At 39.9% G+C, this 16,117-nt stretch overlaps 1 protein-coding gene and 1 non-coding gene across 2 annotated transcripts in view; one reads left to right on the forward strand and one right to left on the reverse strand.

The window, feature by feature from the left end:
- Positions 1-4,812: 4,812 nt before the first annotated feature.
- trnaa-ugc (transfer RNA alanine (anticodon UGC)) lies at positions 4,813-4,884 on the reverse strand. The gene has a single exon. It is a non-coding gene; the product is annotated as a tRNA-Ala (tRNA).
- An 821-nt stretch (positions 4,885-5,705) lies between these two features.
- zgc:154054 (Alpha-1,3-mannosyl-glycoprotein 4-beta-N-acetylglucosaminyltransferase B-like) overlaps positions 5,706-16,117 on the forward strand; it is a 40,810-nt gene continuing 30,398 nt past the window's right edge. The window contains exons 1-4 of the mRNA XM_050042019.1: positions 5,706-6,011; positions 12,514-12,687; positions 14,868-15,005; positions 15,364-15,497. Coding sequence (XP_049897976.1) covers positions 5,921-6,011; positions 12,514-12,687; positions 14,868-15,005; positions 15,364-15,497 — 537 coding nt within the window. The 5' untranslated portion in view covers positions 5,706-5,920. The remainder of the gene's footprint in view (positions 6,012-12,513; positions 12,688-14,867; positions 15,006-15,363; positions 15,498-16,117) is intronic.

A 16,117-nucleotide genomic window follows, 5' to 3' on the forward strand; every position in this document is an offset into this window, starting at 1 on the left:
TGATCAACGGGTGTTGTGCTATCAAAAGCAACTGAACTTGACATCCCCAACTGGTAAAGTTGCTTGTTTTACCTTCAGAGCCCAAACACACACACACATGCATTTATGAATCATTTCAGTAGAATCACTGTGATCAGTGGGTTTGTTTGCAATGTGGCTTCCACTGGCTTGTGATTCGATACGGGAGCAGGTGGGTGGTGTATCTGTGTTTTTAATGGGGTGTTGTGGTGATGCCAAGGAAAAAAACATGATCACACCCAAAGGGTTTTCCATACATTTTCATTAGCCTGAGAAAAAAAACAAAAAGAAAGCTGCTGCACATTACCTGTCCAGCAACAGACAGCAAGCAGGCAAAGTTAATGATTAGTTAAGGAAAATAGCAGGTAGCAAGCTATAAAGACTGAAGCTATTTAACTCCTGAGAGCAAACCAGAGGTAAAGAAAGAGTGTTGTTCAAAAACATCCAAATAAATGCTGATGTTGCTCCATGTCTGCTGGATGTGTACAGTGCCAACGTATCCTTATGCAAGAGTTTAAATCATATCTTACGAATTAGCACGTCTTACTGTTAGGTTAGCTTTAGGAAAAGAATTGTGGTTGGACATTGTCATGATATGCACTTAACATGATGTGACAATGTGACATGACATACCTATGTGTGTTAAGATAACTCAACATTATCTTTTAATGTCACATAGGACATGAATCCCAGTGTCTTGGGTCAAAGTCCTGTATTTGTTTAACACTTCAACCGCCCCAGCCACCTCTCTTTTGTTACGAACTCGAGGAAAACCCAAGCACAGGCCACAGGATGGAGATGATGAAAAGGTTTGTTATCCCAGGAAATTAGAATGGTCATGATCCGGGGTCCGGGGTTCGTGGGATTGAGTGGAGGAGGCTGAGAGGAAGCTGGTGTGGTGTGCAGGTGAAACTGGATGGTAGGAGAGGGATGATCTACTTGGATGAACAAGAGCTGTAGAAGAAATACTGCAAATTGATGAGCTGATGAGGCAGGTGAGTATGGCGGGTAGAGCTGGGAACCAGGGAGGGGGACCACGACCACATCAGCACACAGATAAATCTAAACGGGGGCGGAAGATAGACAGGAACAAAGTGAAGGGTAAACACAAGGAAACACTAGAAAATACTGTCCTGCCGCCATAATCCAGATAAGAGAAGAGTTGACAAAAATGATTGATGTGCTCATCTTAGTTATTATCCTGCACTCACAGCAATAAGCTTAAAGGTATCCTGTGGCGTTTTTGACCACCAGTAACACTATGGAGCAGTTTTTCAAATAAGTGTTTCTCTTGTGCACGGATGGCATGATACGGATTCTTGCCAATGATTTCACACTATTCCACTGATCTACAGGTGGCGATTACATGCCATGAATCGTAGCAATACTCTAGCAAAGACAGGGGAGAAGAGTGCAAGCATGTGTACATAAATGTAATATTCTTTTTCCACAGGGTGCTTTATAGGGCCTGAAAGAAATACCTGAAGATGCTGGGGGAAATGGAGATTAAGCGTTTCCTCTGTTACCGGGACAACAGGCTACTTCCTCATGAATGCAGCTGCTGGGACAGGTCAAAGGTTACTTGGTGGTAATGGGTGTTGGATGCTGGGTGGGTGGCTGGGGTGGGGACTTTGGTAAATATATGAATGGAGCTGTGTGTCCGGGACTGTGTGGGGTTCATCTTGCTGTTATCCATGGCAACAAAAATGCTCTTTTTGGACTTCGGTGGTGTCCCTGTTAACATCTCTGAAGCCCTGCACCCATGGGATCCCTCTACACATCTGCATGACAGTTTGACTTATCATGGGTTTTGAAGGCAAATACCAACTCAGGATATTTTGAGATTGGAGCAGCCATAACACTTTGTTTCAATATTTTTTAAGTTTGCCTAAAATTCACGTAACATAGAATAGTAGTCAGTCATTCCACTAGTATCCTATTTTTGGGTGGCAGTGTCTCTAAGTTTGTAGACATCTGATGATGAAGTATCCGTGGAATCATTAGCCTGGGGCTAAAAGGCTAGTACCCTGTATAAAAATGTTAGTAACAATGACTCACCCTGACGTGGGTCTGACAGAGTTGACCTATGGTGGCTGGTGATGAGTTTGGTGGTAAACTGCCAGAGGAGCTTTTGGGTGGAGGAGAGAAGGCGTTGAGGCTGCAGCTCCACAAAGAGAGCAGTGTTTAACTGTGAGTGCGAATGTGCATGTCAGAGCGGAGAGGACAGTGATGATGTGCATCTGTGGTCTCATTTATACAATTACTCAGTTATCAATTGAGAATGAGTTAAAATGAAATTTAATTATAGACCTCATGATCAAATTAATGACTTATTAAAGAGAAACCCACAATAAAGTGAAAATACTTCAATGTTTTTGTCATATATTTTCATGAGAAAGGATTAAAAGGATATTTCACCCCACCACAACTACAAAGGAAACATATTTTCTTACTTACCTCCAGTTAGACTGTATAATAATAATGACTAGTCCATACCCATTGAGTGCACAGCTGCCCACGTACAGTTTCACATGGTGTGTGTTTGGGATACAGGTCATAGGAAATTGCAGATTAAATAGTCAACTGAACCCATTAAGAAGAGCAATGTATTCAGACAGAGTTTTTGTGAATTTGATAGTACAACTGCTTTATTGAAAGTACAGTAGTACCATTGCCAATAGTGGGACAGTTAGTGGGCTAAAACTGTATATGAGCAGTTGAGGTAGCACGTTGAAACGCAGATAGTTGAAGTGTTTATGTGTTGTATTGACTTAAAAGTGGGGCACACTGGTAGTTCACATGGGAAAGGTGCGGCTAGCCCTTGTTGCAGCAGTGTGGGTTGGAATCCGGCCTTCATTCTTTGCTGCATGTCTTCCTTGCTCTCTCTCTCCTGTTCTACATATCTACCGAGTTTAGTAAAATTCGATATGCCCCACNGTGTCTACGACATACAGGGCATGAGATATGCCCATTCAAAGTTTGCAATTTCAATCAGTTGCTATAGCGCCCCCCTTTGGCCAATTGATGTCATATTGCTTCATTTGCATTCTCCCATGACCCCTCTACCACTGTGCCAAATTTCACATGGATTGACCAAGTCAGTGAGGAGAAAAACGTGGAAGAGACACACCCACACACATCCACAGAAAGACGGCCTTTTCGTCATTATATAGTAAGATGGAGGCAGAACAGACTAACCATTGACAGAGATGGCCCACATATTCACTTATGTCCACCTGTCTGGGACAACACATTGGCTGAACACACAGATCCTGTCTGTAGTGGAGATACTGTCAATCATTTACATACCACATAGTGCAGGAAAGTAACTCAAGTAGCTGATTCCTTCATAGAGGAATATCTAAAAACCTAGACAAATGCCAAAACTATCTGCATATCTACTACTACAGTAAGTAAGAAAATATGTTTTTTTGTTTGTTTGTTTGTTTGTTTTGTTTTGTTTTGTTTGTAATTTGGGTAAATTGGTCCTTTAAATGCAAAGTTGTGCCAAAATTAAATACAGTAACTCAACCATTGCACCTCCATTATTTTTCAAAACTCAAATGACATTATTGCTCATGACGAGGGGTGTCTTTGAGTCACTTTGGTCTCACAGTAAATGTTTTGTTACATTTATCCACATATATCCATCTGTTGTTGAGAAAAGCACACATCTGTCAAAGTATTCCTCTACCCTCTGATGCATTTGCATATGTGGAAATATTCAGTATGAGAGCATCGACAAGCAAATAGGCTACAAATATAGACAGTGCAGGCAATGCAATTGCCCAAGGGCCCGTGGGGTAGAGGGGCCTGTAGAGAGGGCAGGCCCTTGCAAGTGATCCAGATTGAAGACATATCTGTGCTCAAAGAGGAATGATAAAACAAAGAATGTTCCTAATTTAAAAATGCTGCCATTTGGTAGACATGCCCTCAAAAAGGCTAGCCCATCTGCCTCATGGTTTTCTTTTTTTCTTTCTTTTTTTAAATAACCAGTAGCTATCTAAAACAAAAGGATATGCTTTTCTACATAAGCTATGAAATCTATAAATAAACTATGAAAAAAACAAAATGATAGATAGATAGATATGCAATGATTATTGCTGGGTAATATGTATGCTGATGTTGTCCAATGTCAAGTCTCTATTTGTGTCAAGACAATACGTGCACATGTGCATGTATGCTGCACTAGGGCCCTTCAGAATAGTATGTACTGGGGCCCATCATAATTTCCTTACACAACCGCTACATACCGTTTTCCTCGTCACTGAGCTGTGTGCCTACTTTTTTAGTGCAATGGAAATAAGCCTGTGGGTTTTATTGTGTGATTCATTCATACTGTAGACAGTTGTGGGTTAATGTGATAGCTGTCGTCAGGTGAAGTAGTTTTATGTGTATTTTATGACTGTCCAATAAATCTATCTTTCTACAATGCTGGTATTCCCTCAGGTAAGATCTGCAGAAATACGGACTGAAGGAGAGGGTGTATTAAGAATGCGAGAGCTCGCGTCGCGTGCACGCATTTTAAGACTAGAGAGTAGATATTGGTGTCGGACCCTCTTGTGAGCCTCGTGCACTCCTCTGAAGTTAACGAGATATAAGTTGGCTTTGACACCAACTAGCTACATAATTTCAAACCGTGTACTCCTGACAAAGCAGCCGTCTCTGTCTCTGTCTCTCTTGGCAGACATGCTAATGCAGCTAGCGTACACATGGTGCAGTTGTTAACCGGAAAGTTCGAATCGTCTCAGGTAAAGATAACCCACATGGAAAATATCTATTGCTATCAAAACGTGGAGATGCCGGGGATTGAACCCGGGGCCTCATACATGCAAAGCATGCGCTCTACCACTGAGCTACATCCCCTGTTGAATTAAGTGGAGACTACTAGAGTATTTATACATGCTATATGGGATCGATATGTTTGTATTTTTATTGTGTTTATACAAACAAACCACAGATATACTATTGAGAGGTGTCCTTATCGTGGGGCAAGAAACCAGTCTATTTTCTATAATGTAACTTTCATCTAAAATAACTTCCACAGGCTAACTTGAAAAACACACTTGACAAAATAATTTACGTTACAGCCCACATAGACTTTATATGATGTGCGAGAAATATAACGTTAGGCTATAAATCGACTACAAATGTAGGCCTATCACCCAACACCAGAACAAAACGTTTAACGTTAGTTCGTCATTAAAATTTTAGTGAAACGTGTAGACTACGTAAGTTGGTGAACATAACGTCAGGGGTATCTTATCACACTGAGATGATAAACTATGAAATATTCTCTCTTTAAATCAACAATAATAGTATAATGATGACGTTTCATTAATTGTAAATTATGCTGTTACTGCAGCAACGCTGCGGTGTCTCGTTTTTAGCACAATCTTTTTTAAAAAGTTTAAAGTTTAAAATTATTATATTTATAACATTCGTTTAATATTTTACATTTTTTTCAAAAGTAAAACTAAATCGTCTCTAAAATTCAATGAGCATTTGAAACACTGATTTTTATTATTTTATTTTATGAGTTTAGTTTCTGTGTCCACAGTGATGCTTCTCTCTCTCCACCAGCAGATGTCGCTGTTGCCCTGTCATTAGTCGTGCACCTGGCAGTTTGTCCCACGGGCACTTCCACATAGCATAGTGAAATGAGCTGTCCTCATGAGACAGTTCACACCTGCGGTCCACATAGGTGGAAGAGGTTAGAGACAGACATGCCTTTACGTTGTGTGTTTTTAACGTAGGGGATAGAGTCACAGCGTATTAGCATAAAGCGTAACAGTACCTGCGCTTTACCTGAGCCGCTCACATCCACCTGCTGGCCGCTGGGAACTGGTGTCTGGCGGCACGTCTGCAGCCAAAGACGGACAGACTGTCACTGGCAAATGAAATGAGGTTTTACTCCTTTAGATTTGGATGTCTGCTAGCTTTCGCGTGTATTGCTTCGCTTACTTGGATTAAATCGATTCCCAGTGATGGAGGTAAGCTGTCAGTGTAACCTGTCGTTAGCCTACTAATCACCAACAGTAACTTCTTGGTCTGGAGCAACACTTAAGTTTACTGTTAAGTGACTGTGTGTTTCAATGAAAATATTAGAAACAAGTATAGTGATTCACCAGTCCACAGTGTCTCTGTTTGAGAACTTACACACACAGAAACTATTATTTGCCACTTCACGCGACTGTGGGAGATATTCCAAAAATATATGTATTCCAACAGTATTTGCCTGACACTGACTGAAACTGTCATTCAAGAGGTTGTGGGACTATTTGTTGGGTTGTGGGATTTTCTATACAGTCTGTGGACTAAATAGAACTACAATTCATGATGTAACCTTTTACTGCCAACCTGTGGACACTGGGGTCAGGCCAGTATACTGACCCCAGTGTCCACATTACTAACCCTGATGGATTTAAAAGTTTCCTTTGGTCCCCCTTCAGCTTTTAGTCTGTATGAACAGACAGATATCCTAAGGGGCACTATTTCTACTAGTGGCTCTAACCTGGGGGCATAGCACCAAATTTTTCCAGTTCCACTATTTTTTTATACAATGCTCAGTACAACCAATGTTTTTCAGCCAGTTTTAAGTTAGTTATGGCACCAATTAGTTAGGAATAAAACTGTAAGTAAAACCAACCTTTTCACTCCAGGTTTTTCAAGGCCCCCCCTCCTGTCAGGGCCCTCCTGACTGGTGAATCAGTCACACTTCCCCCCCCGACTATGATGATCCTGCTCTAACCAAAGGCAGGGTTTTTATGTTTTCCATCTTAATAATTGCTCAAAATCTGCCTAAATTAAAAAAAAAAAAAAAAAAAAAAAACACCCTAAGAGTATTTGCAATAAACAATACAATTGAATTCATAATCAGTGGCAACTGTGGTGGTTCACTGCATTTTTTCAGCAAGATATAATAATGAAACATCAGCTCTAGCGTTCATAAGTGGGCTAAAACGCAGAGAGGAGGATCATCATACATTGCAGTTATACAACTATTTTTAATATCTGTTCTCTGCCTTAAGATAAATGGAAAAAAGAAATAAAAGGGCAGCTCAAAAACAGATTTTATTTAACTTGGTAAACTGTAACCACCTTTGGCAATATGCCAACTTAAAGTGTACCCCCATCTCCAAAATTCAGTTTTTAATGTATTTATAAACCAGTCCTTCTGTCTTCCGTCTACCTGCCCAAGCCCATTTTACCTCACATATGCAACCCAAAACGGCCCAATCTGGCAACACTGCCCAGAGGTGTCACTCCTCCTTTTCAGCTCCCAGCTGTCCTTTATTAGTTTAATCAAAAAGCTGGTGGTTCTTGTTCAGCAGGTTAGGTCAGGCCAACTAAGGCTGGGTGATTGTGACCACATCAAAGCTATCAATAAGCTTTTTAAAACTTTGATGTATTAGAAGATATTTGTACTGGTGAAGTTTTTAATAGATGACACTAGTGAGGTAGGTATGATGGTCCAACACTTACTGTTTACTGTAATGAAGCTTAAGACCGTAAGAAGGCAACATTTAAGGTGTATTGAATATTCCAATGACCAAAATTTTAAACATTATCTATTCTTTTATCATGATGCTCATCAGCTGTTAGTTACAACAAAAGAGTTTTAATCAGAAACAATATGATATATGATTAGTGTTAAATTATTGCTTGAACTCAGTTTTCACAATCTTAGTCAGGTCACCAATCCTTATATGTGTCAAGCCAATGGGATTTATCAACTGGATTTTGGATTAATGCAGAAAATAAGGTTTGTGGCAAACAAAAGTTGCTGATACTTTTTTGTTTTTTTTCAGCAAGATAATCTTAATAATTGAACACCACTTTTAGGATTTTTTAAAGTGTAAATGCAATTGCCAAAAGTAAAAAGCCAACTACAATGAGGCCGTAAAGCCATGTGCGGCGTAATGATGCTCTGTAGTCTCATTTAGGAACCTGTTAGCAACCGCCTTTTTAAAGACACGCAAAGGCTTCAAAATTTACGAGTGGGGTATTTACTGACATATTTTATGTCGTACAAGAAAACTTGAAAAAAATCTTAAGCTTGTGTTGACCACAGACTTTATTTCAGGCACCTAACAAAAAACACATTGATTTTGAGACAAGGGAACTAAAGGGAACTAAGTGTTAAAATGCTAACTCATTTCTCGGTTTGAGGAATCATTCCCAGGGTACTCTATTCCATCTAAAAATTACAGTGAGTTACAGTAATACTTGTGCACTTTACACTACTGGAACAAAACACCCTGTACACTGTAACAGTTTTATAGTGATCATATTGGAAAGAAGTTTAATTTATTTATTTTTTTTATCCATCCCATCAATACCAAACTTTTTATATATAGTATATTATTGGTGGTCTAGTAATTAGCAATGCCGTGGGAATAGCTCATGAGGGTAATGTTGTTAAAATATAGGCTACTAAGTGGACAAAATGAGGAGAAATGCTTGCAGACCATGGACTGCATAAAATAATGGGCAAAGCCACCATGACATCACCCACTGCTTTGTGGATTTCTGTTACCAAACCTCAAGTTTGGCATTTCAGTCATCGCCATCTTGGTTTTGTGGAGCCAGAAGTGAGCATATTTAGACAAGACAGTGGAGCTAACCCTAACGCTAGCTGCTAGTTTAGTGTGCACATCGCATTTACAGCTGGGGTTAACTGTAATAATACTAATGCTAATTTTCACCAATGAAAAACAGGCTTAAAATCATTGAATAAAATGTACTTACCAGAAAAACTGAACATCAGACCTCTTTGAGGGTCTTTTAGTACAATCAAATGCTGAAAAAGACTCTTGAGGTGATCAAAACATCCCTGTTCTGTCCACTAAGCCAGCAATGCCTCCCCAGTTAACTTTCTTGGACCAAAAACACACTGAAATAGCAACTGCTACAGCTAAATCTATACTCTACTACCTAACCAACGCTGTTGCCATGCTAGCAACTTGTCAACAGAAAGTACCCATCTGTCACTCAAAGCGGCCGTGCCCTTAATTATGCATAACTTTAAGCCTAAATAAAATGTACAGTTGTCATGAAGAGGGAAATTAGCTGTAGAGACCAATACTGTTTTCTGTACCAGGCTGTAAACATGTAAATTTCTGCTTTAAATTTTGGCACTTTAACATGGGGGTCTGTGGGGATTCTGGAGCCAGCCTCAAGTGACCATTAGAGGAACTGCAGTTTATAGCACTTCGTGTTGGCTGCGGTTTTCAGCCCCAGCAGTTGCTGCTTCTTGCAGACATATGTTGCATTGATTCAGTGAACTCTACAGTAATAAGCATTGTTCTGAGGATTGATTTGTTTTGCACAGTGCACTGTATATGCACAGCTGTTTGTTCAGGCTGCACAGTTAATTGAATATTCATCACGGTCATGATTTAGGCTTTCTTACAATTGGATGAACATGATCAGCTGTGATATGTGTGCGTGCTTCTCCAAGAATCAGCTGCATATCAAAACAAGTGCTTCTTAAACTAACAGACAACCTCCACTTTTAAAGAGCTGTCATGCCTCTATGCGCGCACGTCATATCGTGACTGCAAACGGGCAAAACAAACATCATGCAGTGCATGAGACTTGTGTCTGCGCTGCAAAGCAAAACAACCAACCTATTTAAACCACCTGAAAAAACACCACAAGCTGCAAATTGATGAATGCATGAAGGCCAATGTTGCTAACGTTACCCCACTGAATCCCCACCCTTGTCAAGCATCAACTCAAAAGTCACTAACAAGGACCCTGTACAGCATGTGACAGTACAGTGATCATTGGAAAACTAAAATAATTTTTTTTAAAAAGCAGTGGATACTTATCCATTCAGCTCTCAAAGACAAACAGGCATGACCAATGCAATTGCATTTCATATTTGTTAATTAGCCGAAATGTAGCACAACGTGAGGTAAAAACAGTGCTCTGCTGATTTAATTTGGGGTAAAACGTTTTGGTACAATTTTATTTCTGTTTTACTTGTAGGAGATGCACTGTGAAAAAGGCCCAGTCTTATTTTGATGCAAACATTTGTACACTAGCAGGAATGTAGCACAACATGGAAGTGAAATGCAGCACTCAGTTTATTTAAATATGAAAGTGCAATAAAAATATTTTGTCCCAAAAATCACTGAATAATCATTATAAATAATTATATGTCAATATTGATAAAAAGAATTGTGGCTGTCTGTAAGTTTTTCCCAAACATATTCTCAGCAGTAAATTTGAGTTTTGAATGGGGTCAGGACCAAAGATTGTCAGTCTCTGGTAACATCAAAGCTTGATCTGTTGCTTCCCTTTTTCTTTTTATCTTACAAGTAACCTCACAAGTTGCATTTGCATGAAACTCTTGGACTACACACACACACACACACACACACTTATTGTTTTCCCTCTACCACTGTCGTCTCCACCTTTGTGACTTTATCATCAGCATCAACTGAAAGGAGGAGATAAAGAGAGACCATGTGACTACACAAAGACAAGAACAAATGACATTTTTAAATTACGTAAATGTGAACGAACGAACTGACACGTTGAATGGTTTATGGCACTCAGGGAGGGGCCATGATAAGCTATACTAAATATGTAATGCTAACAGCCTGCGTGCACATGAGCAGTAGGTAGAACATGTCTCTCCACAGAGGTAAGACTCAAAGCCTATTGACAAAAATGTTAAAATATAGAATAAAATAGAAGTATTCATTCATTACAGTGATACAAGAAGCTGAATGAGGCCATAAGAAAAACAACGCTCCTGTATGATATATTAACAGTAATATATTATAGTTCCCTTTATTGAATCTATTTGATATTGCTGTGAAAATAGCAACCCATTTCTCCTTCAAACAGCTGTATTTATTCAAAAATAAAATTCAAAAATACATTGTAAAAGATTACATTTGAACATGTCATAAGAACATTTACTTTTGCCCAATAGTCATTTTTTACCACAGAGAGCTTGAACGCATCATAATGTAACTCAATGCAACCTCCGTCAGCTGTTAGTTCCAGCCACCGACTGCTACCAGCTAACGTTAACTAGCTCTCTTCCTGCTGGTCTCAACACAGATTTGTTGTTCACAATGTAGCATTATCAGGGAAACAATGAGGTGTGTCCCCTGACGTGTTGATAGTGAATTTACTACGTCCTTTCATCCCAAAGGCGCCATGGGGAAGATCTCTGTTCAACCCAGATACTATTTTCTGTTGTCCCCAGGTTGGCGGGATGCCGTTAGTCTCAAGCTCTGCTTTTTAGCCTGCGTAAAACAGTTGTGACACAAAGGAAAAACACTGACAATTTGCCATCGGTGGATGTCATCTTATTTGCACTTCTGGTGTGAACAGTCAGGCGACTGCATGACATATACAACGAGTTCTCATTCCAACTCATCAAATACTTTTTATTAAAATAACTCCATTCATTTTTGGTTTCACCCGAGTAAGGAACAACAGGCTCCTGAGTGACAGTCCAGTGTTTAACCTATCCACCTCCCCTCCCATTCGGTTGATATGGAATTTCTTGCTCTTCTGCCAACAGTAGTTGCAGGCAGCATCAGAAATAGCTGCTGCACGGTTCATGTTATACCGCCCCAAAGAGAGTCTCAGCATTTTGGTGTCTGACACCGACATCCACTGACAAAGAGGTGGTATTTAAAGGGTTCAGTTGTGGCTGGCAGCGTCAGACATAGCCAATGCCCAGTGTGTATCATACTGCAGGGAAAGATGCATTTGTACAGTGGCATCTGATGTCGTAATCATTGTCAAAATGGCTGTATTTAACAAGGCGGCAGAGAAAACAGGCTGAGTGTGAACACCTAAAGGTGAAAATTAAGCACCTAAAGGAGTTAAAGATGTCAGCTGACGTGCAAGCACTGCATTTGAGGAGTAAGAGATGAATTAAGTGACATTTCAGCTGAAGCACTGGAGACAATTGAAGTGTCTGCGCCACAGTTTGTGTCAGTTTGTATGTTAACACCAGCTGAAATGTCACTTTAAGAAGTTAAAGTGCCAGTTGACATGCATATACTGAATTGCCTAGCAAAGATGCCAAAAGTTGCTGAATCCAGCTTGTGAGGATTTGCTGCTTTTGGGCTTTGGGATTGTTAGATAAAACAAGTCATTTGAAAATGTCCAAGTTTGTGAGAATATTTGAAAAGAAAACGCACATGTTCTACCAGCACAAAACGGGTCTACAACTTAAAAAGAAATTGACTTACCTGAAGAATTTAATGTGCTTCGATTTGAGGCAGTTGTACCAAGGCCTACAGTTAAAGACCCCTAAATATGTAGATCTCATTTCACTTACAAGCCCAGTGGCAGAGCTTCAGCTGCAGTAAGACTATATCAATAGCTATACTTCTTCTAATACTAATAAAAGCTTAATTGTGTACGATAAACTACAACTAATGCTGAGCCGAGTCAGAGAGCCATCTGGTGAGATACATTGAAAACTGTGATTAATACTTACTTCTCTGTCTTCAGGTTCAGAAATATCACCAGACCTGCAGACCCTCTACGAGCGTCTGTTGGTGGCTGAGCAGTTGGGAGGGCAGGTCAGCAGGGATCTCAGCAGCATCCTGGAACAGCTGAAGAACAAATCCAAAGCTGCCAACATCACCTATCCCACCAGTAACAATTCTAGCTACATTTCCACAGGTGGGGTTCTTACCTAAAGTAACAAGCATGTTGTGGGCAGTGATGTGCAGGGGGCAGTTCAGTTCAACCCCCCCCCTGGAAATTATCAACCTAAAAAAGACATTTCTAATATACACACTATGGTACTAATTGTTCACCTACTCAAACCCCCTGCAGTACCATTCACATCAACAGGTTTTACCAGGTAACACTATGACGTAAAAAGGTAAATTGGTGCAGGGAGGACGTTTTATTTGAAGACCAACCTGGAAGTTTGCATCCCCTGTTTCCTTCTACAAAAAGCCAATGGCATTTTTACATTGGATTTTGGATTGTTGCAGAAAATAAATTTTCAGGCAAACAAAACTTATGATACTAACCCTCAGCTACACTGCCTGTGTGAGCAGCACGTGACCACTGCCTCACTGAACTGCTGCAGCTCGCATGCACACAGAGATCGTGCAGACAGCTGTCTCCCGCTATTACTACTCTTTCACAATTGAGAGCTGGTACTCCGCTAATTTATTGCGCTGTACAAGCCACAATATTGTCAACACAAAAAAAAATTTTTTTGTGACTGTGACAGACATAGACCTTGATATTTTAGTGAAAGGTAGGGGTGTAACCGTTCACAAAATGAATGGTTTGGTTGGACACAGTGGTGTCACAGCACAGCAAAAAAGTATAGACACCAGCGAAATTTCCTTGATTTATAAAATGTTTTATTTTTTGAATATATGTCATTTAAAATCATGAAGAAACATCATAAAGTATGATCTTTCCTGGTGACTTTGAACAATGATGGAACTATACCTGAGTGACCCATGTTCTGGGGTGTCCCCTGAGCAGCATATAAAACAAAAACAGCTCGTTATGAAATATAAAATGTAGTATTGTGGTTATAAACAAATACAAAGTAGGAATTACGATCTGGTTGAAATGGGCTCTCATACATTGAGTATGTTTGTAAAGCCTACATTTTCAACTACAAAGTATTGTCTCATATCTGCGGCTGTAAATGTACCAGTCACGGATTTCTTTTGCTCTGTCTGAATCAGTTACGATTGGCTGCCTAAATGCTGCGGGCATAGTGTTACAATGTAGCTTGCATTGGTCCTTGTTTTTGTCTAGTTCCACCTAGTGACAACCTGGGGTGAAGTCTTCGTGAATGAGTTGACATGTTTGCAGCATTATTTTCTGATTTGCTTAAGAGATCCCTAAGCCTCCTTAAAGCCTCCCTGCTCCTAACAGTTTTCCACCTTAGGAGCTCTCTTAAGAGTCTAAGATGCTTTGTGAAAAACTTATTTTAAAACTAATTTTGACCAGAATCTAGTCTTAGCTGTCATAATTAGAATTTTCTCAGAATTTCATCATCAGGAGCAACTCATTGTACTAGGAAACTTGTTAATACAGACCCAGATTTTTGCAACAAAAATGAGGATCTCTGTTTTTTCTGATTTCGTTTGAAGAAGTGTTGGGTAATTCATAGATTGATGTGATGTCAGAGATGTAATTTTAAAGTGAGTAAAGGATGTTGAGGTCATTGGGATCAACAGCCATAAGGAGGTAAGTGTCATCTGCTTAGCAACAAAAAAACATACTGTACTTGCAGATGTTTAACTCAGGTGGCAATATACAAAGCGTGGAAGGCAGTGAACCCAGGACAGAGCCTTGATGCACTCCATATGTTTGTTCTTTGTGTGTTTGAGAAGTTTTGAACTGAGACAAAAAAAGTTGCAATTTGATTGGTTAGACTGAATCACATGTAAAGCTGTGCCTGACACCCCTACCTATTTTTCCAGCCTATTAATGGGAGTGTTTGATCAACATTATTGAAGGAAAAAATTACAAAGTTCTTAAAACTATATTTTACCCTGCCTTAGGCATGGAAAAAATTTGGTGCTTTTGTGTTATTGCAGATCATTTTGGGGTATTTGAAAGCCTTTATTACAGATAGTTGAGAGATTAGGGAGGGAAACATTAAAGGTCGGGCTTTAACTGGGGATGTTGCACTTGATGGTTGGTGTCTTAACCTCTAAGCTATGGGGAAACTGCAAACTTGCACATTTTAAAGTGTCCAATGAGCTTCATAATAAATTTAATAGTTCTTAGTACCTCACAAAAAACAGTCCGGCTAGCTTACTGAGTTCAAACTTTTGCAGTGACAGAACACTTCCTCTCTTCTTCCTTCTTATGGACAGAAATAATAAGGCAGGAGACCGCCAAATCAGGCCAGCAGACATTCCTCCTGCCCAACATTTACCTTTACATGCCCCACCTCAGACAACATCCAGACAGCCTGCTACCAAATGTGGTCCTGGGGCAGGGACGCCGTGGAGGTACGAAGCACTCTTACAGTACATAAACACACCCATAAAAACAAACACCTTCTCTGTCATATAAAACTCTCATGGCTCTTTGTGTTTTAACTTCAAATTCCCTTCAAAACCCTTCATCACTCGAAGACTAAATAGCCAGCAACATTGTAAGGACACAGCAGTTGTGACATTTTTGCCTCCTCCACACGATCCTTTCAGTGTGATTGTAAAGTGCGGGGGCAGAGTGAAAGTGACAGTCAAATGAAGAGGAGAAAGTCTCATATCACCGCACTGTTTCTTTAAGACTGTGTTGTCTCTCTAATTTCCTATATATAGTGTGTACTTGTGTGTCCATGTGTGTGTGTGTGTGTGTTCCCAGTGTCCATGGTGCTGGGCATTCCTACAGTGAAGCGTGAGAAGCAGAGCTACCTGGTCAACACACTCAGCTCTCTGCTCTACAGCCTGACGTCTTTGCAGCAGCAAGATCTCCTTATAATTGTCTTTGTTGCTGAGGTTAGACCCCCTCAACACAGACACACAGACACACACACACACACACACACACACACACACACACACACACTCACACCTTTAACTCATAAGTCTTTTTTCTTAGTTGAACATTTTGAGAAATCAGTTCTCATTTTTGCAAAGAGTTACATGAGAAGACTGACACCACTTTCATGTTTGTACTAGAAGCTAGAGCCAGCAGACAGTTAGCTTAGCTTTTAACCATTCAGTTTTTGTATGGATTAAACAAACGGGATATAACATGGTAATCAGTGAGCTTTAGGGCTTTAGGTGCAGGTAGGCCGATTTTTTGACTTGGGACAGAACCAGGCTAGCTGTTTCCCCCACTTCCAGTCTTTATGTTAAGCTAAGCTAACCCCCTGCTGGCTTTAGTTTCATATTTAGTGTAAAGACATGAGAGTGATATCAATCTATTCATCTAATCCTAAGCAAAATGTCAAATAAGTATATATTCCAAAATATCAAAGTGTTTCCTTAAAGAGAAATAGGAAACAGGCTTATTCATTATCCAGTGCTTATCCATAGTCTGTGTATTTCATATAGTACATGTTGGTCAGCACACCCTCAGTTTGGAGAAGTGGCAGCAGTGCCAGCATGAAAGT

This window comes from Epinephelus moara, chromosome 4 (genome assembly GCF_006386435.1).
Source record: "Epinephelus moara isolate mb chromosome 4, YSFRI_EMoa_1.0, whole genome shotgun sequence".
NCBI lineage: Eukaryota > Metazoa > Chordata > Actinopteri > Perciformes > Serranidae > Epinephelus > Epinephelus moara.